This window comes from Macaca nemestrina, chromosome 9 (assembly GCF_043159975.1).
Source record: "Macaca nemestrina isolate mMacNem1 chromosome 9, mMacNem.hap1, whole genome shotgun sequence".
Lineage (NCBI taxonomy): Eukaryota > Metazoa > Chordata > Mammalia > Primates > Cercopithecidae > Macaca > Macaca nemestrina.
In genome coordinates this window covers 23,644,296-23,663,307 of record NC_092133.1, presented here as the reverse complement: position 1 = coordinate 23,663,307, position 19,012 = coordinate 23,644,296, and the positions used below count along the sequence as shown (strand labels likewise).

Sequence of the window (19,012 nt, the reverse complement as noted above, 5' to 3'; positions counted from 1 at the left end):
AAATCATAATCAGATAAAATTAAGTTTATTTACTTTACAAAATAAATTGCCAAAATATTTCAGAATAGTGGCAACTAACATACTCTGGTTAAGCATTTAAAATAAAGATTTACTTTTAATCCAAATTTTCAGAAAAAGTAATTTAGAGCGAGACATACTTACATTCAGTGACAAAAATATAAACATATGAATGTCATAAAATCATACTATTTTGGAATGCTAAAGGACCCTGGGAAATTCTTTTGTATTTTTTTTTTTTCGAGATGGTGTCTTGCTCTGTTGCCAGGCTGGAGTGCAGTGGTATGATCTTGGCTTACTGCAACCTCCACCTCCCGGGTTCAAGCGATTCTCCTGCTTCAGCCTCCCAAGTAGCTGGGACTACAGGCACACATCACCATGTCCGGCTAATTTTTGTATTTTTAGTAGAGACAGGGTTTCACTATGTTGGCCAGGATGGTCTCAATCTCTTGACCTCGTGACCCACCTGCCTCAGCCTCCCAAAGTGCTGGGATTACAGGCGTGAGCCACCATGCCCAGCCAGACCCTGGAAAATTTCAATCCAACTTCCTCACTTTACAAAACAGAGAACTAAGAACCAAATAAGGTTACTTACTTGTTCAAGATTACACGGGTCCATAATTAACAAAAGCTGTGCAAAGAAAATCAATGGCAGAATATTTTCTGTATTTTTTTCTATTCATATTTTGAGATCACACCTCTTCATTTACTTAGAAAAAAACATAGCTGGTCAGTGCTTAAATCAAATAATATTATAAAGAAAAAATGTAAGGTTATAATGCAGATTCTCATATGGACACGACACATTTTAATAGTGTAAATAGTAGATTCATATGCGCTTAGAGTCAGTTAATCCACTTGTGTTTCTTAATTTTGCTGACTTTTGAATTGCCACTGAAATAGCACAATACTGTGCTATTATCCAAAAATTATTTTAGATATATTTTGTTTTTTCAATATGTAATATTGTAATTTTTATAACACATGAGCACACATTGAAATCTGTCAATAATATATTTTCTAATACTGGTATTCACTGAAGTTCCAAGTATGCTTATAGGTAGGACTTGAATCCATTGCTTCTAGTCACATAAATGAGTTTTACTTCATTTTTCTTTTTATTCTTGTATTAAATACTAAATAACTTTCCTTTACATAGTTATTATTTTAGTACAATTATTGAAAATTAAATATTTGCACAAATTACTAATCAGTTTCAAGGCATACAACTTTATTTTGCCACTAACCCCAATATTTGAAATTAGCAGGGCTCTTTAAAACTGGTGCTTCTAACATTTCATTGACTTACACTAAAATCACTGCCTCCATTCCTCAATCACCCAGTTATTTTTAACCTTGACCTCCCACAGCTGTACTGATTTACTCAGTCCACAAAACTCTCTGATTCCACCCTCTCTGCCTCTTATGAAGCAATACTAGAGAGGAAAAACAAAACCCATTCCTTTAAGAAAGATTCCGCCTCCTCTCTTATAAGCAAGCGCCTAATGGTAATTGTAGAGTCTACTAAGTCAAACACTTTACTACTCAGCATTGAGAGAAGCTGCTGCTGCTAATGCTGCTGTTGCTGCTGCTGCCGCCGCCGCTGCTGCTGCTGCTGTTGGTCTGAGGCTGCAGTGGGTTTCTGTGCAGCATTGCAGAATCCACACCTAGAGAACAGAAGACACAGACACGTACGTCTACTACCCTGGTTAGAAGGAAGCTTTGGATCTTCGGTGGGTAAGGAGATCTATCTATTTTGTCCAGAAACTGTTAGAAAAGGAATGATCATGGAAAAGACTGTTCACCAGACATGCTTAAAATGGATTTTGTTAATTTGTCTTCCTTTGGTGGTGGTGGGGGTGTCTAGATTTGTGACTAGCAAAATATAGTGGGGACTATATTCTGATAGGTGCCCTTAGGATACTTTTTTTGCTATTCATAAAAAGGCTAACCTTGATGCATGCAAAGCTTTTCATTTTTTTTTTTTTGCTTTTTAAATGCAAGAAAATATCCAGCCACTCCCAATATCTCTCTCAAATACTGCAGATATTTTTAAATGCCAAATAATATGTCAGGCTGAGCATCTTCTAAACAATTTTCTCCCCCAAACTAGGAAGACTTCCCCACGATTCGTTAAGAGTATTTAAAAATAATATGGCATGGTTGGATTTTTGAGCAAATGGGAGATGGTGGTAGACTAAAATTTCTACAGCCTTAGTCCAGTGGAGAGAGAAAACGATAAATACATCACAGTTTGTGCCAAGACAAGATTCATTTTCCACACTTCATATGTGGGAAGAGGAAACTACATTTTAATTAGCACATTTTTAGGGAGGAGGGAGGGGATGAAGATGAGGGGGATGGCGTGAGGTATTTGAGGGGGACGAGTCTGCAGATGAGGAAAGGAAATGAAGTGGATTGTCGCCAGTGCCTTGGAAACGAAGGGAGATAAGGGTGGGGAATGAAGTTTGCTGTGTGTGTTAGGGTGGGGTTGGCCCAAGGGACCGTGAATCACTAGAATGGCGCTCGGAGGGGTGTGCTTGCAAGTGTACTGGTGCAGGAGGGACGTGGAAGTTGTGGGTGGCAGAGAAAAGTGTGCACCGCTGGGAGGTCTATTTCGAGAATAGGTTGAGGTGAGAAACATGTCTGGGCGACGGGGGTGGGCGGCCCGGTGTCACCTGTGGATGGATCCACAGCCCTGCAATTGCGTGTTGCAAAGTTTGCCCGGCCCCGCATTCATTTTGAAGGTTCTTGGCGATGCCTCGACTTCTCGCCTCAAAGAAGTGAGCTCTTACAAGGTTCAGAGGCCGGGAGCCAGAGTGGGAGTGAAGACTCTCGAGGGGTCCAAATGGAGCAGAAGCGAGAGCCCCTGCCCTCCCCCCGTGTGGAGGTGAAGCAGGGGCTGTGGGGACTAGGCGCCCGCGAAGGCAGCTGTGCTGAGAGCAAAGTCCAGGCCCCACGGGGGGCGTGCGGAGGTTGAACCTTTGCAGTGGCTTTCCCCTAAAGCCCCAGCAGCCAGTGTGGGCGGCCGAGGCTGACTCAAAGCGGCGGCTCAGCCTCGGGAGTAGGAGTGGGGGGCTCGCTCATTTAAGGCGGGAGACATTTCCGAGGCGCCCCTCCTCCCCTTCGCGGTCGGATTTCTGTCGGGGTCGTTTCCCCCTCTGGCCCTCCGGGGACGCTGTGGATTCGAGCTGCACAGCCGGAGGAGGACGTTGAAGAGGCGCCAGGCAGCCGCCCCGAACCAGGCCCTCCCGACTGCCGGGCCTGCAGGCCCCCACCGCCGCGGCTTCACGGACTTAGCGCTTGAGGGAGCGGAGGGCGCTGCGGGGGCGGGGCCAGGGCTCTCGAGGGGCGCTCGGGGCGGGGCCAGAGAGAGCTCGGGGCTGCCAGAGGAGAAGCCTTGAGGAGGCGGGGCCGGGACGCTACGGAGTCTGAGAGGCGGGGCCAGAGGCGTCGGGGGCTGCGAGGGGCGGACCTTGGGGGCGTGACCGGGGAGGGTGCTTGGGGAACTAGGGGCGGGGCGTTAGGGGGCGGGACCAAGGGACGCTCGAGGGGCGCTCGGCTAGTCCCGCCAGAGCGCCAGCCGCCAGCCCGTAACGGTCGCCAGTGTGAGGGGCGGGAGGGAAAGAAGAGGGGTTTAAATTAGATTTTTTTAAAAACACAGAGCAAGAGCTAGAGGCGTCGGCATCCCAGGTGTCGCCGCTTCCTGCTGCACAGGGCTAGGCGTCCAGGTCCCTCCCTCCTCAAGCCCCCTCCCCTTCTCCCGCCCTACCCTTTGGGGCTCTGCGGCGCTTAAGAGGCGGCGGCAGCGGTGGATCCGGCGGCTGCTGCAGCCCGGGCGGCTGCGGAGAAGGAGGGAGGGGAAACACAAAGCCGGCTGCGCGCTGCGAGGTAATCCTGCGGGGAGAGGAGGCGCCGTCGTCCTGCCTCTCCTCCAGGCCGGGACGCGGGCACCCGCGCGGGGGCTGGCAGCGGGGACGCTACCGGGGGTCGCGCGGGGGTGGGGAGCGGCGGCTGGCGGGGCCGAGGGGACTTCTCATTGGCTGTCTCTGCGGCCTCAGGTGAACCCTTTTCCGTGGTGGGAGTGGGGACCTCCGACAGGCCGGCGGGGAGCGTACCTGCGGGGGAGGGTCTGGGGGCGGCGGTGCGCGGCCTGCGGCGCCGCTGTGTGGGCCCGACGCTTTGCGCGTCCTCTGGTTTTTCCTAGGAAGGCGAGGAGTGCTAAAATCAGATGCTAGCTGATAGCTTAGGTGACCCCGGGGACCTTAAGCCCTGAAGGTGCACTCCAGGGGAGTAGGAGGTTCCTGCACTTGGAAAAAAGGTGGAGGAAAGAGAGAATGTTGGTTTTAGTTTTTTTCTCCTCATTAAAAACAAACACAACTTCTGTTACAAGTTGAAAGTGTTCAGTCACCTTTCTCCTGTAATCCGCTTCCCCACCCCCCGACACAGACATACATACACACAAACACGCCACCCCTACAAACGTATACATGTTAGGTTGAGCTTCCTGCTAGGGGTGACAAGCAAAGTTGGCAGCAGGTCTGGTGTGCCGGTGTTTGGGGCACGTCCAGCCTCTTTGGAGGTATGCTATTATAGCTCAGGCAAGACCACAGACAGGTAGCATAATCTGGGCCTCTTTTAAAATGGCAAGAACGGCCTCAGGTGAACTTTTTTGTTGCAGAGATTTAATTGCAAGTAGGTGCCCGTTGAAAATGGGAGCGCAAGGAAAACCACTAATTTCCTTGGCACATGTGCTGTTGCAATTAACCTGGTAGAGTGTTAAGGAATTTAACTTAACCAAGAGGCTTTGAGGGAGGATTATATGCAAGTTTGGGGAAGGAATTGATAAGATTCTGGGGTATGGGACTAACTACATACACGTGCGTGCACGTTTACGTTGAATTATGTAGCATTTTAGATTTAGCAGTGTTAAATGGTAGCTTTTCTTGGAATGGCTTCTGACTGCATAGTGCCGGGTACGTTCCTAATTTTGGCTTCAGAAGACTCCTAGTGAGAGTGTTTTTAGAGATTAAAAAAAATAAGAGTACAGTGCAATTTGGCGTTTTTAAGTTAAATATTTGACTGTTAAAAATATTTGTGTAATTAAGTTATGCGACCAACCCATTAACTTAACCCTATAAATACTTGCTCCCATGGCTGTTTGTTGGTTACCTGCTAGAGGTGGAACTCGAACAATGTAAAATTTATAGGGTTAAGTTACCTATCCCTATAAATAACTGGAACATTATAAATGGAGCATTTGTAGAAAGTTTTTATATCGAAGTCTCCATTATATTGTCCTTGCATTATAACTCATTTTCCTTTGCTTAAATGGAGCAGATTAACTTTATGGAAGGAGGACCAGGATAAAATAAAGGCCGCTACATTTAACTCTTCATCTTTCTGGAGAGTTCAGTCTGTGCTAACACTTAAGGTGCTCAGAAGTGCTGGCATGTTGGTAATAGTTTTTAAAGAAGAAACGGGTGTATCTATTTTGAATGGTAAACATAATTTGAAGGCGTTTTTAGTTGGTTATGAGACATTCAAGATATTGCTACATTTTACGTATATGATGTCAGGAAATGTTTGGTAAACATTTGACATAGTTGATCATATGACCCTTGGGAAATAGTTTGCATTGATAGAAGGATTGTATTTTCGGAATGTAAGTTTCAAGCATTGACTGAAAGGGAGAAAATTATACACTTTGCTGTCTCCTTTTTTCAATATTATGCTGGGATGAATGTGAATTCTGCTCAATTATGTTTAAAGTGTAGATCTGGTCTTTGTAAAAGCAGAATGTCTTTTGAGACCAAGAGAACGTAACATCAGCAACAGCCCGACTCCTAAACACAATCCTAAAACCTAGATACAGGGTGGTGCCCAACTTCTGAGGTTTTGAGACTTCCTGGAGTAGTGCTATCATGTCTGAGTGTTTTTGTCACATGTAAGCCTACAGGTGGTTAGCTGATTGATCTTTCCCGTTTCAAAGCAGTTGGTTAGCAGTACTGGGCGGCATGTATGCATGTCATCAGAGTATAAGAAGTGTTTGAGGGAAGAAATCACATAAAAGCATAGAAACCCGGCTCTGAACAAACTGTGTAGTGTGTTGGGGAACAGTCACATCAGAACTTTAGCTTAACTGAGTTATGTGTAAAGTGCTTAGAATAAGGTTTGTACTCAGTGCTTTATGTGTTTATCATTATCAGTATATAAAGTGACATATCTTTTTGAAGGCTGTTATATCATGCTACCCAGCATGTGAAGACTCAGCAGATGTTTGTGATAGCCAATATTTGTGTGCCTAACCTCTGTGCCAGGCACTAAGAGTTTTATATGATTTAATTTACTTAGTCCTTCCTGCAACCCAGTGACTAAACAGAGGGATGGAGAGGATAAGTATCTTCCCAAGGTGTAGTGATATTAGGTGACACAGGTTGGTTTTGAACCCAGAGTGAGCCCATGTAACCACTGCCCCTTGTTGCTATTGAGCTCATGGAAATGATTGCAAACCAATGAGAAGTCTTCATGGTATTCCCAAGACTATCAGGTGCTCTTGTCTTGTTTAACCACATCCTCTGGTATTAATACCACCAAGTTGTGCTTAAATCTAAAGAGTGATGGTTAACCTGCATTAAATACAGTCACCTTTTGACGTTGAAAGAGTATTCTCTTTTGATATATGACATGTGTTTAGGGTGCTGGAGTTTGTGCTAGAGCATGCTGTCTTTCTAATTACTAAAGATACTAAAGTCTTTTTTTTTTTTTTAAGCTTACCAGCTAGGTAGGGCCCCAGGTGGCCCAGAGGGCACTAATTTCCATTGGAGATTCCAGTTCTGCAGTAAATCAGTAAACCTTATCACCCTTCTGATTACCAACATCATATCAACCTGAGATAAATTTTTAACTTGTTTGTTCTAAATACCACCTGAGTTGCTTCCTAAAATGAACCGTAAATGGAAAAATTTAACTTGTGGCTTATACTTTGTCATTCACATTCCTCAAGGAACTGTGTGTTGCTGCTTCACCATTGTAGTTGATATGTCAAACAAATTAATTATAAACTAAATTAGGAGCTGTTTTAAGCAATGTTTAGAATCATTGTAGATAGATGATATGTCCTTTGACAACTTAGTGCAATGTAATGTTAGGAAAAAAATGCCGGGCGCGGTGGCTCACGCCTGTAATCCCAGCACTTTGGGAGGCCGAGGCGGGCGGATCATGAGGTCAGGAGATCGAGACCATCCTGGCTAACACGGTGAAACCTCGTCTCTACTAAAAATACAAAAAATTAGCTGGGTGTGGTGGCGGGCGCCTGTAGTCCCAGCTACTCGGGAGACTGAGGCAGGAGAATGGCGTGAACCCGGGAGGCGGAGCTTGCAGTGAGCCGAGATCGCGCCACTGCACTCCAGCCTGGGCGACAGAGCAAGACTCCGTCTCAAAAAAAAAACAAAAAAACAAGCATCCGTTGAATTGACAAAGTGCAAGCTTTATTGAAGACACAGGTTACTAATCTGTTTCTCACACTAAACACTGTTTTTGTTATAATTAGTGCTTTTCAGAGTCCTTTGAAAATATTAAATATGTAGAGCTTGAATTTTTAAAAAAACTTTAAATATCTAATCGAGTGCTGTTCTTCCTTTTAAACATAGACCTATTTGAAATTATTTAAACCCAATTTAAAATTAATTGGACAGTCATAGATTGTCATGTCATTGAGATTCAAAACGAGTACCTTAGTACATTGTGTCTTTGTTAATACTCTATAGTTTGAACTCGGGGTCCATGCCAGAGTATTTATAGGTGAGATTGTTATGAGGTCTTTCAGGTTCTGCCGGAGATTCAGTTCTCTTGGCCAAATGCCAAGATAGTCTCAGATTTTTACTGTTAATTTTTTTTACTGTAATGGATTGTATATATCAAAAATCCTCTCTAAAACGTACAGGTTAGAAGTCTTTCCTTGGCTGTTGCTTGAAAGAAAAAGTCTGTTATCCCTTAGATTAATATAATTATTTTTTATTCTAGCAGTTGCTAATTATGGACGTGTGTGTGTATGTATGTGTATGTCAAACCATGCTACTTGAGGGATTCTCTTAGGTAAAGTTAGAAATTATTCACCTAGTGTATTAATATTTATTGAGTACCAACAGTATGCATAGAGTAATACCTTTATATGGGAAAAAAAGTGTTGGAGAAAAACGGTTTGTGGATCTTTTATTTATTTCATGTGTATTTTAATGTTGCTGAATATCTGGACCAGTTTTAAAGTTCAAAATTGAATTAATTGCACAGTTGAAAACATGTTAAATATTTAAAAAGTACTATTCAACTTAAAGTATTAGATGGTAGCACAGATAATGAGAATCAGAGCCTCTTGTTTCCTTAAACTGTTTTTGGTTGAGTATGTTTGAAAAGCTGCATTAAAAATCCCTTTCAGGCTTCTAGGACATTACTTAACTGCACTGAAGGAATAAATTTAGAGTATCCTAGAAACCTTAAAGAATGAATGTGGCTTTCAGAGTTGTCTAGCATAATCCAAATAATAGTAGCATGATCACCAAAAGGTATAAAATGGATGAAACCTATCTTTGATTTTAAAAGGCTTACTGTTCTTGTAAGTTTATTTCTTGAAGATAATATTGCTTAGTTTAACTGCTAAAAGCTGAACCGTTATTGTACAAGATGTATAGGCTTTGGCATATGTTTATCTTTTTTTTTTTTCTTTTTTTGTATTTTTGAGACAGCTCTCACTTTGTTGCCCAGGCTGGTCTCGAACTCCTGGGCTCAAGCCATCCTCCCACCTCAGCCTCCCAGGTAGCTGGGACTACAGGCGTGAGCCACAGGCCTTGTTTATATCTTTAAGATAAGGTTAGATCTAAATTGAGCCTTTATTTGATGTCAGACTGATCTGCATCAGCACCATATGTTATGTTTACTTTTTTTTTTCTTTCAATGAAAATGGGCCTGAGGAGATAGGTTTGTACGCAGTACATTAACTGGCATTTAAGATGACTGTCTCTTCAAGGCTATGGTTTTTTTTGTTTTGTTTTGTTTTGTTTTGAGATGGAGTCTCTCTCTGTCATCCAGGCAGGAGGGCAGTGGTGTGATCTTGGCTCACTGCAGCCTCTACCTTCTGGGTTCAAGTGATTGTTCTGCCTCAGCCTCCTGAGTAGCTGGGATTACAGGTGCCTGCCACCACGCCCAGCTCATTTTTGTATTTTTAGTAGAGATGGGGTTTCGTCATGTTGGCCAGGCTGGTCTTGAACTCCTGACCCTCAGGTGATCCTCCCCAGTTGGCTACCCGAAGTGCTGGGACTACAGGTGTGAGCCACTGCACCTGGCCAAGGCTATGGTTTTAATCTAGGGTTATGAAACTCATTTTTTCTGCAGTGGGCATATGCGATTTCCATAGGATAAACATTTCCCTCAACCAGCTAGGGGGTAAAAACACTTCTGAGAAATTTAAGGACAGTAACATAATGTCTTTAAAACCAGTGTCTCAAGAAGTATACTATATTAATGAAACAATAAAATAACAGTAATCACAGATATGTTAATGCAAGCAATGGATTAAGCAGGATAACCTAACTCCAGGTAATATACATGAAATTATTGTTTTAAGCTCCCATACCTCTTTAAATTTATTCTTGTGATTTCTTTCCCCTCCCTCACCAAGGGAAGTGCTCACCTTTTTAGATGTAATGGAAGAGGAGAGTGCTGATGTGAGTGACTCAGTCTGTTTAACTCTGCTCCCATGGCTGTTTGTTGGTTACCTGCTAGAGGAGGTGGAACTCAAACAATGTAAAAGCAATCAGGCTGGAGAGGTACTGAGTTTTTAGTATCATGGGAACTCGGTGTATGTCTTCATCACCATCAGCAGTGTTTCTGTGCAGTTCTTCCACAATGGCTCAGCTCATCCCTAGCAAGGACAGCATTTCCGTTTTCCTTTTCCATATAGTATCCTCATCTATCATCTTTTGATTTGCTAGAATGACTAAATGCTATAGCAGAAAGATGGGTTTACTCATCCTGCTGGAGAAGATAGTTAGGCTTACTTGCTATATCTAAGGAAGCATATTTGGAAGTCAGGGCCTCCCCAGGAACTTTTAAGAACACTCCACTTTTACGCCCTAAGAAGTTAGAGTGAGCAATTGTTAGCTACATTGTGACTTCTCTTCTCATTTATCTTAATACATGACAAAAAAAATTCTAAAAGATCAGCCTTTTAATATCTAAGGAAGTGATTGGAAAAGGGCAATGGTCAGAACTCAAATGGAGTTGTGATTGGGCATAAGTGCCTTGGATGAGTGGAATGCTTCATTGCCTGAGCTGCACAAATGGGAGGTAGAAAGGGATTTGCAATGAAGTTGATGCATTGTTCGTATTCCTTATTTCCACAGCCAACTTTTTTTTTCTTTTTTTTTTTTGAGGTGGAGTCTCGCTCTGTCTCCCAGGCTGGAGTGCAGTGGCGTAATCTCCGCTCACTGCAAGCTCCACCTCCTGGGTTCACGCCATTCTCCTGCTTCAGCTTCCCAAGTAGCTGAGACTACAGGTGCCCGCCACCTCGCCCGGCTAATTTTTTTGTATTTTTAGTAGAGATGGGGTTTCACCATGTTAGTCAGGATGGTCTTGATCTCCTGACCTCGTGATGTGCCTGCCTTGGCCTCCCAAAGTGCTGGAATTACAGGCATGAGCCACTGTGCCTGGCCTTCCACAGCCAACTTTTTAAAGGTAAAAACAGTATACCTCTTACTTTGCCTGTCTTTTATTGTTTTTTTTTTTTTTCTTTTGAGACAGAGTTTTTTTACTATTGTTGCCCAGGCTGAAGTGCAATGGTGCGATTCTCAGCTCACCACAACCTCTGCCTCCCGGGTTCAAGCTATTCTCCTGCTTCAGCCTTCCTATCTGGGATTACAGGCATACGCCACCACGCCTGACTCATTTTGTATTTTTAGTAGAGATGGGGGTTTCTCCATGTTGGTCAGGCTGGTCTTGATCTCCCGACCTTAGGTGATCCACCTGCCTCGGCCTCCCAAAGTGCTGGGATTACAGGCGTGAGCCTTTTACAGTTTTTATTGTCAGAGTTGAGTTCACTTTCCTAAGGGAAGGTAGAATTTTTTTTGAAACGGAGTCTCGCATTGTCGCCAGGCTAGAGTGCAGTGGCATGATCTCTGCTCAGTGCAACCTCCGACTCCCTGGTTCAAGTGATTCTCCTGCCTCAACTTCCCGAGTAGCTGGGATTACAGGCATGTGCCACCATGCCCAGCTAATTTTTTGTATTTTTAGTAGAGATGGGGTTTCACCATGTTGGCCAGGATGGGAAGGTAGAATTTTTAAGGTGAATTCTATCTGATTGCTTAAAATTTTAGCTTTCAACTGGAGGTTGCACTAAAAGGAATTTTTTTCTTTCTCCACAACTGTCTGCTTCTTAAATTTCAAATAAAGATTTTCAAAATAGAAGTGTGACAAACCTTACTCAACATTTAATAATTGGAAGCTATTATTTATTAGAGTAAAGTACACGTTATCAATGAATTAGAAATCCATTACTTTAAAAATACTTGTTTTTTTGCAAAACTAGATCAGTGATTTTCGTATTAGAATGTTTGATTTTTTTTTTTAAGTGGGCATCACATTTATTTCAGTTAAAAACGCTGAAAGTAATACATCCTTTACTTCATCTGTCATGGTGAACGTTGATAATGATAAAATCGTAGTTCTCTAAGCACTTTGCCATCACTAAATACCTTAGTAAAACATGTGATAGACCGAGGGTCTGGTCACTAGCCACAAAAAGGCTGTCATAGCAGAATATAATAGGGAAGGAACATTTTATGCCTGAATAAGAACGGTGTATTTGCTTGAGATAGTAATAACCTCTGAGAAGCTGATTAATTGGTAATCACTTAAGTTAGATGATTTTATATTGTTTGATGTCTTATAATCTAAACGTCCCTGTGCTCTTTTAGAGTGTCTGCCTTGACCAATCAGCATTTCAGGAGGGATTGTGACTATCAGTTAAGTGCTTTGAAGAGAGAACCCCTGCTTTGTGTCACACCTGAATGTAACAGAACATACTTCTTGGGGCTGTTTAATTTGGGCTCAAAGGGAAGAGTGCCATCTACTGAATGGCCAGCATCAAGTTGAGCAGCTCCTGTTTTCCTTACAGAACTCTCAGCCAGTTCCTGGAGAAACCAGGCCCAGCTTCATTTGGAGGATTTGACAGGATCTTAATACCAAGTGGAATTGTTGCCTGCTTAATTTTAATTATGCTTCCCAGCAGGAGGCCTAAACACATGATGATGAACTAATTCAGTACTTGTTGGAATGCATGGGAAAAGAGAAACCTTAAGAAGTTGTTGGGTCTTATATTAAAAACAGCCGAGTAGTGGTGAAATTAAGTGGTAAAGAAAATTATTTTAATGAGAGAAGTCTTTCAATAGCAGGTCTGGTTGGTTATTGATGGCTCCTGCAGACAATAATGATGTTCAAATCTGCTTGGACTTAGAATCAGCAAACAAACCATTTGCCTAACTGGAGGTAAGGATTTTAAGAATACTTGAATACTTCGATTTTTTTTCTCCTGCGCTTTTTGTCTCATTTTCTAAGGCAATGATTCCTACTTGAGTAAATTCACTGTTTCAAAGTAGATTTTGTTGTTTTGGTGTATGGTAGTGGTTTCCTGGTTTTTGTTTTTTCTTTCCCTGTTTTCCAAAATCTTTCTGTAGTAGCAGCCATGGGTAGAACTGGAGGTAGTATGGCTGGGCGTGGTGGCTCACGCCTCTAATCCCAGCACTTTGGGAGGCCGAGGCTGGTGGATCACGAGGTCAAGAGATTGAGACCATCCTGGGCAACATGGTGAAACCTTCTCTACTAAAAATACAAAAATTAGCTGGGCGTTGTGGCGCACATCTGTAGTGCCAGCTACTTGGGAGGCTGAGGCAGGAGAATCACTTGAACCGCGGAGGTTTTAGTGAGCCGAGATCGCGCCACTGCGCTCCAGCCTGGCGACAGAGCCAGTCTCCGTCTCAAAAAAAAAAAAAAAAAAAAAAGGAACTAGAGGTAGTAGAACTAGTTATAGGTCAGTTGGAGGTTTAAGGTATCTGGAATAGGCTTGTCAAAGCCGGACAAGAAAGAACTTTGAAAATATGAATTGAAAGGAAGCTTCGAAATTGTTGCCATAAAAATACACTTGATTGTTATATATTTGTATCTATTATATATAATTACTTAATTAGTAACTATTTTTATTAGCCTTTAAAACCTGCCAAGGATCATTTTAAGCACTCCACGTAAATTATCCAAAGTTTAGTGAAGTAACTTGCCCAAGATCATACTGTTAATAAAGGACAGAGCCAAGATTTGAGGTCAGGGCTAATACCCTTAAGCACTGTGCTATACTGCTGATTTATTTATGTTTATTTTTGTTGGCAGTTGCACAGAAGAGTTGAACCAAGATTAGAATGATATTTTTGCCTTGGCTGGAAAATACTGATGCTGGGGTTCTTGGTTTTTTTGTTATTGTTGTTGTTTTTAAGAGAGTGGTAAAATGGGTAAATAGGATTGAGATTTCACTAGAATCAGGACGTATACATGAGATGAACTTCCAAATGTTTTCTATTTGATTTTGTCTATGTTAACTTTTGTTCCTTCTGCTATATTTAAAACCACAAGAAAAGTTTATTAGTGAAACATGAAGTGAATTGTTTCACATTGGGGCATGTGCTTAAAATACACCCTTCATGGGAGGAGTTACTGAAGAGTTTTTTGGCTGGGTTTATTTTTTGTAGGAGAGTGGGGATTTGTTTTTTATATCTATAATATATGTATATTGCTTCCTCCTAAATATTTTTAGGTGGTAGTGCTTTTCAATATGGCAATAATAATCCATGTCCACAGTACAATAAAATTAAACCATGTGCCAGCCTGAGGTCCTGGGGAAACCTCAACTTTTTGTACATACCAAGTACGTTCTGTATACTGAATAAGTACCATACCTTCCTTACATGTATGTACTAAAACTTCATTGAATCCATGTATTCTTTAAATTAAGGGATATTTAATACCTGACTATTATTATGAGTAATGGTCTAGTTTGTTAACACGTTTTGACCATAAAAGGTATCTTGTTTAAAAAGGTTGGGGATCATTGTTTTGGTATAACCAAAAGCTTCTAAAATTGCAGTTCAGTGATGATTGTGCTGTGTATTCTTAACCCAGTCACCCTTAGGGCTTCTGCCCTTCTCCTTTATCTGTAAGGAATTATACTTTAATATGTGTCTTCCAGAAAATCCCCATAGGCTGAGATACATCACTCGTTGAGACTGTGACTTTCCAGTCAAACATAGGAATGGTCAGCAATAACTAAGACAATGCAAAAGATGTTACTTGCCACTGTGTGATGAATGCCAGATGACAGATACAGAAAACAAATGCTACAGGTCAACTGGTCAAGAAAAGAGATGGAGTGGGCTGGGCGCAGTGGCTCACACCTGTAATCCCAGCACTTTGGGAGGCCGAGGTGGGCGAATCCCTCGAGGTCAGGAGTTCAAGACTAGCATGGCCAACATGGTGAAACCCCATCTCTACTAAAAATACAAAAATTAGCCAGGCGTGGTGGCAGGTGCCTGTAATCCCAGCTACTTGGGAGGAGGCTGAGGCAGGAGAATTGCTTGAACCTGGGAGGTGGAGGTTGCAGTGAGCTGAGATCATGCCATTGCACTCCAGCCTGGGTGACAAGAGTGAGGCTTCATCTCAAAAAAAAGAAAAAGAAGAAGAAAAGAGATGGAGTGGTCAGAAAAGGCCTCACAGGAAAGAACAAGGATGGACCTTTAAGGAGTTAAGATTTCATTAAGTGGAGAAGATGGAAAGGATTTTGGCCAAAAATTACGTCCATGAAAATGATTCTTTTTTCTGTAGCACAATGGGAGATAGTTTATAATAGTGGTTCACAGTAGCTTGCCACTATAAGGCATTTAATGGCTACGGCGAAGACTTATTTGTAATGGTGCCAAGGACTGGCCTCCCTAGGAAATACATTAGAATATGGCAGGAGTGAGGGGAGGGGATGGAGTGGCGGTGGTGGTCACATGTAGTCTTTTAACAGTGCTCCCTCTTAACTCAATATGAAAATTACTGGTTTTATAGGAATATCCGTATACTTCTGTTTTGAAGGCAGTAATGCTTAGGAAAGTTAGTATTAACAGAAAGACTTTAGGAATTCTCATCATTCCCAACACTAGACAAGGAAGGCCTCATTTTGGGGAAGAGGTGTACATTTTTAAAAATCTGTATTTGTCTATCATTTACTTTGTTTGCCTAATGCTAGAGCATATTCTGTCAATGTCTGTTAATATAACTTTTAAATCTAATATGTGGATGATGGATGGATTGAGTTGATATGAGATATGACCATTTCACTTAAAATTTTTGTAAAATAACATTGTCTGTTTTCAGATTTTAGAAGGTTTGTTCCAAAGTGTCTCAGTTCTCTCACTCAGACTTGTCATGTTTATCCCTCACTATTTGAAAAATACTTAGTGTAACTCTATTCAAGACATTTTGAACAAGTAACTTTGTTTTCTTTAGTTTTCTTTTATATAAAATACGGATTCATCTGTGCTTGAAGGTGCTGTGATTATGTTTCTGAAGAAGCTGAGTTCACCAGTTTGTAGGTTTACTTGGAGAGTGGCCAAGAAACCTGATTGTACTGTGTGAAGATCCTGGGAATGGGGCTAATAGAAGATTGAAGACCATGAAAGTCCTTGGCTCTATGTATATGTGGCACTTAAGAGAAGGACATCATTACCCCAGGAGCTTGTCAACTCCCAGCGTTTGTTTCAGCTGTCCGGAAGCTAAGAGGCTTTGGCAAAGGACAGATTCTTTCCAAAATACATGAAATGAGCAGGAATAGCAACTTTTCCTAAAGCAAACTGTAGAAACATTGTGGTATCTTTTTCCATAAATGCTTTCCACTCTCATCTGAAAGTTAGATGTAGTAATACTAGTTCCTCATAAATATTTGTTTGTGACCTGTTTAGCCCTTATTTTTTTGAGCAACTCAGTGCATCCTTTATTCATTTATTCATTCAAATATTTATTGAGCAATTATTATGTGTCAGGTTCTCTTCTAAGTGCTGGGAATTTGACAGTACGCAAAACAGACAAAACCTCCTGCCCTAATGGAGTTTATATTCTTGGGAGTAAATAGAAATAAAGTATATGTCATGTTAGTGATAAATGTTATGGAGCAATATAGAGCAGGGAAGGAAGACTAAGGGAGTGTTTGGGGGTAATTGCAGACTTAAATAGCAGCCAGGAAAGGTCCTCACAGAGAAGGTGACCTGTGGGCAAAAACTTGAAGAAGGTGAGAGAGCATGCATGTGGATGTCTGGGGGGAAGAACATTGCAGGCAGAGAAAGCAAGAAACCAAAGGCCCTGAGGCCCAAGCATAACTGGCATGGATGAAGCAGAATTGAGGTGGGGGTAATGGGAATCCACTGGATAGCTTCAAACAGAGGTGTGGCACAATCTGACATATGTTTTAAAGGTTTTCTTTTGGCTGTGTTTTGAGACTAGACCATAGTGAGCAAGTGTAGATACAGGGAGACTACTTAGGAGGTCAATGGAATACTCTTGGTGAGAGATGTATCTGGTAGAGGTGGTGAGAATTTATTGGATTCTGGATATATTTTAAAGATAGAATCAATAGGATTTTCTAACTAGAATATGGGGGTATATGTTGAGAGAGAGGAATCAAACTTGACACCAAGGTTTTGGGCCTAGGCAAAACTAGGCAAAAAGGAGGAGCAGTTTGGAGAATGGGAGAGAGTAAGAGTTCAGTTTGAGTCATTCATTTGAAATGTCTATTAGATATCTATTTGGAAGTTGCTATGAGGAGAGATCAGTGCATAATTATAGGCTGACTATATAAACTTGGGAGTTGTCATTTTCCTTCTCTTTTTTTTTTTTTTTTTTGTTTTCTTGAGACGGAGTCTCGCTCTGTCGCCCAGGCTGGAGTGCAGTGGCACCATCTCAGCTCACTGCAAGCTCTGCCTCCCAGGTTCACGCCATTATCCTGCCTCAGCCTCCCGAGTAGCTGCAACTACAGGCACCCGCCGCCACGCCCGGCTAATTTTTTTTTTCTTGTATTTTTAGTAGAGACGGGGTTTCACTGTGTTGGCCAGGATGGTCTCGATCTCCTGACCTCGTGATCTGCCCACCTCGGCCTCGCAAAGTGCTGGGATTACAGGTGTGAGCCACTGTGCCCGGCCCCTTCTCCATTTTTTAAATGGATGCATATTTAATCCCTTTGATGACTAGAATAAGCTTTGCTCTAATATGGGTTTGAGGTATTTCTATATATCTTTATGCTTTGAAGGGATTTAATTTATCTTATAAAACCTTGAATTTACTTTAACTGCTAAGGACACTTAGTCCTAAAGGAAACCGTTTTCTCTAGGGATTGAACAATTTTATTTTAATCAAAATGTGAAAATAAAAATAGTGTTGTTACTGCCCTTTAAAAATGGAACAATCTGGCTGTTCCTCAGAGTTAACGTGGTTAAAAATGGTAACAGTTTATGATCCAGCACTTCTTATAGGTATATACCCAAGAGAATTGGAAACGTGTTCCCACAAAAACTTGTACACCAGTGACCATAGCAACATTATTCATAATAGCCAAAAAATGGAAGCAACTCATATGCCTATCAACTGACAAATGCATAGACAAATGCGGTATCCGTACAGTGGGATATTATGCAGTCATAAAAAGGAATGAAGTACTGATGCATTTTATATTATAAATGAACCTTGAAAACATGCTAAGTAAAAAAGCCAGATACACAAGGCCGCATATTATATGGTTCCACTTACATGAAATGTCTAGAGTAGACATTTATAGAGACAGAAAGGAGATGAGTGGTTGTCAGGAGCTGCAGGAAGGGGGAAATGGGGGGTGGAAGCTTAATGGGTACTAGGTTTCCTTTTGAAAAGGAAAGGTGATGAAAAAGTTCTGGAACTACATAGTGGTGATGGTTGTGCAACATTGTGAATATACTGAAAACCACTGAAATGTACAATTATTAGTAAATTTTATGGTATGTGAATTATGTCTCAAGTTTTTAAAAATACCAGGAAAAAATCTGTATGAGCACATTCAGATGTATAGAAGAATAACTAAAATAACTTATGTGGACCTTATTTCTGAAACACAACTGTTTTCCCAGTAGAAAGTTGGGTGAAACAAGAATTACCGCACTCAACCTAATTCAGCCTGCTTTGCTTAAAGAGGCCAGGTTAAGATGCTTTTCTTGTCCAGGTAGAAATCAGGAGGTGGTTTGTGATCCTATACTTGATAACTAATGGGTGAGTCTAATTTTTTTTAACACTTGATTTTGTGGAGGATGATCTAGAGAAGCTGAAGACACCTCTCTGATGATCCTTTCCATGGGTTTCAGAGAGTAGGAACTGTCTTTTGAATAAGTTTATTAGGTGTTAAGCAATAAAGATGGTCTACTTTTTTCTCCATATCTATAATTTTAAAATATGGAATAATCAATTCCCAATTTTTTTTTTTTAGCTAATCCAAAGTTATATTTACCTTCATAAAAAAACAGAACCATCAAAGAGGATGGTACTGGGTTGGCTAAAAGAATTTCTAAATTACCTTTCATATACCACTTACCCTAGAGTTATTTTTTTGAGATATAATTCACATACCATAAAATTCACCTCCTAATTTTATTTTGGATATATATATAATTTTCTTTATTAGAATGAAAACTTGTAGAAAAGAGTGGTCCATATTATTTGAATGGCTGCCATATTCATAGCTTGATAAGTTTTCAGTATTTTAAGGGAAGCATATGTGAACCAGACAAAAACCTTAGTGGTGAAGATAGACATTTTTGTAAGTTAACAGACTCCAACACAAACCTGAGAACTATACTATAGCAACAATTCAAAGGAAGTACAGGTGGGCACAGAGAAG

The 19,012-nt window shown here is 41.4% G+C and overlaps 2 protein-coding genes across 8 annotated transcripts in view; one reads left to right on the top strand and one right to left on the bottom strand.

Moving 5' to 3' along the window:
• Window positions 1-1,228: 1,228 nt before the first annotated feature.
• On the bottom strand, window positions 1,229-5,325 carry LOC105467941 (vasodilator-stimulated phosphoprotein-like). Its single transcript, XM_024788121.2, has 4 exons — window positions 5,240-5,325; window positions 4,137-4,221; window positions 3,791-3,998; window positions 1,229-1,685 (listed from the first exon to the last, which is right to left on the bottom strand). Exons 1-4 carry the CDS (start codon window positions 5,323-5,325, stop codon window positions 1,564-1,566), a joined length of 501 nt encoding a protein of 166 aa, XP_024643889.1. The 3' UTR covers window positions 1,229-1,563.
• LOC105466556 (adducin 3) overlaps window positions 1,549-19,012 on the top strand; it is a 128,587-nt gene continuing 111,123 nt past the window's right edge. For 2 of the 7 annotated variants that reach the window (XM_011715613.3, XM_011715526.3), the window contains exon 1: window positions 1,549-1,755. The gene's annotated coding sequence lies outside the window, so the exon portion shown is untranslated. Of the gene's footprint in view, window positions 1,756-3,767; window positions 3,910-11,662; window positions 12,559-19,012 lie in introns of those variants that run through there. The other 5 variants (XM_011715611.2, XM_011715516.2, XM_011715559.3 and 2 more) reach the window with 4 other exon arrangements.

Excerpts from the sequence above, each read along its gene's own strand:
- LOC105467941 (XM_024788121.2), bottom strand. The coding sequence starts at position 5,325 with ATGCAAGGACAATATAATGGAGACTTCGATATAAAAACTTTCTACAAA. Across the intron at positions 3,999-4,136 it reads CCCCAGACCCTCCCCCGCAG|CGTCCCCGCTGCCAGCCCCC; the intron begins GTACGCTCCCCG and ends GACCCCCGGTAG. Across the intron at positions 1,686-3,790 it reads GCGCCGCAGAGCCCCAAAGG|GTGTGGATTCTGCAATGCTG; the intron begins GTAGGGCGGGAG and ends TCTGTTCTCTAG.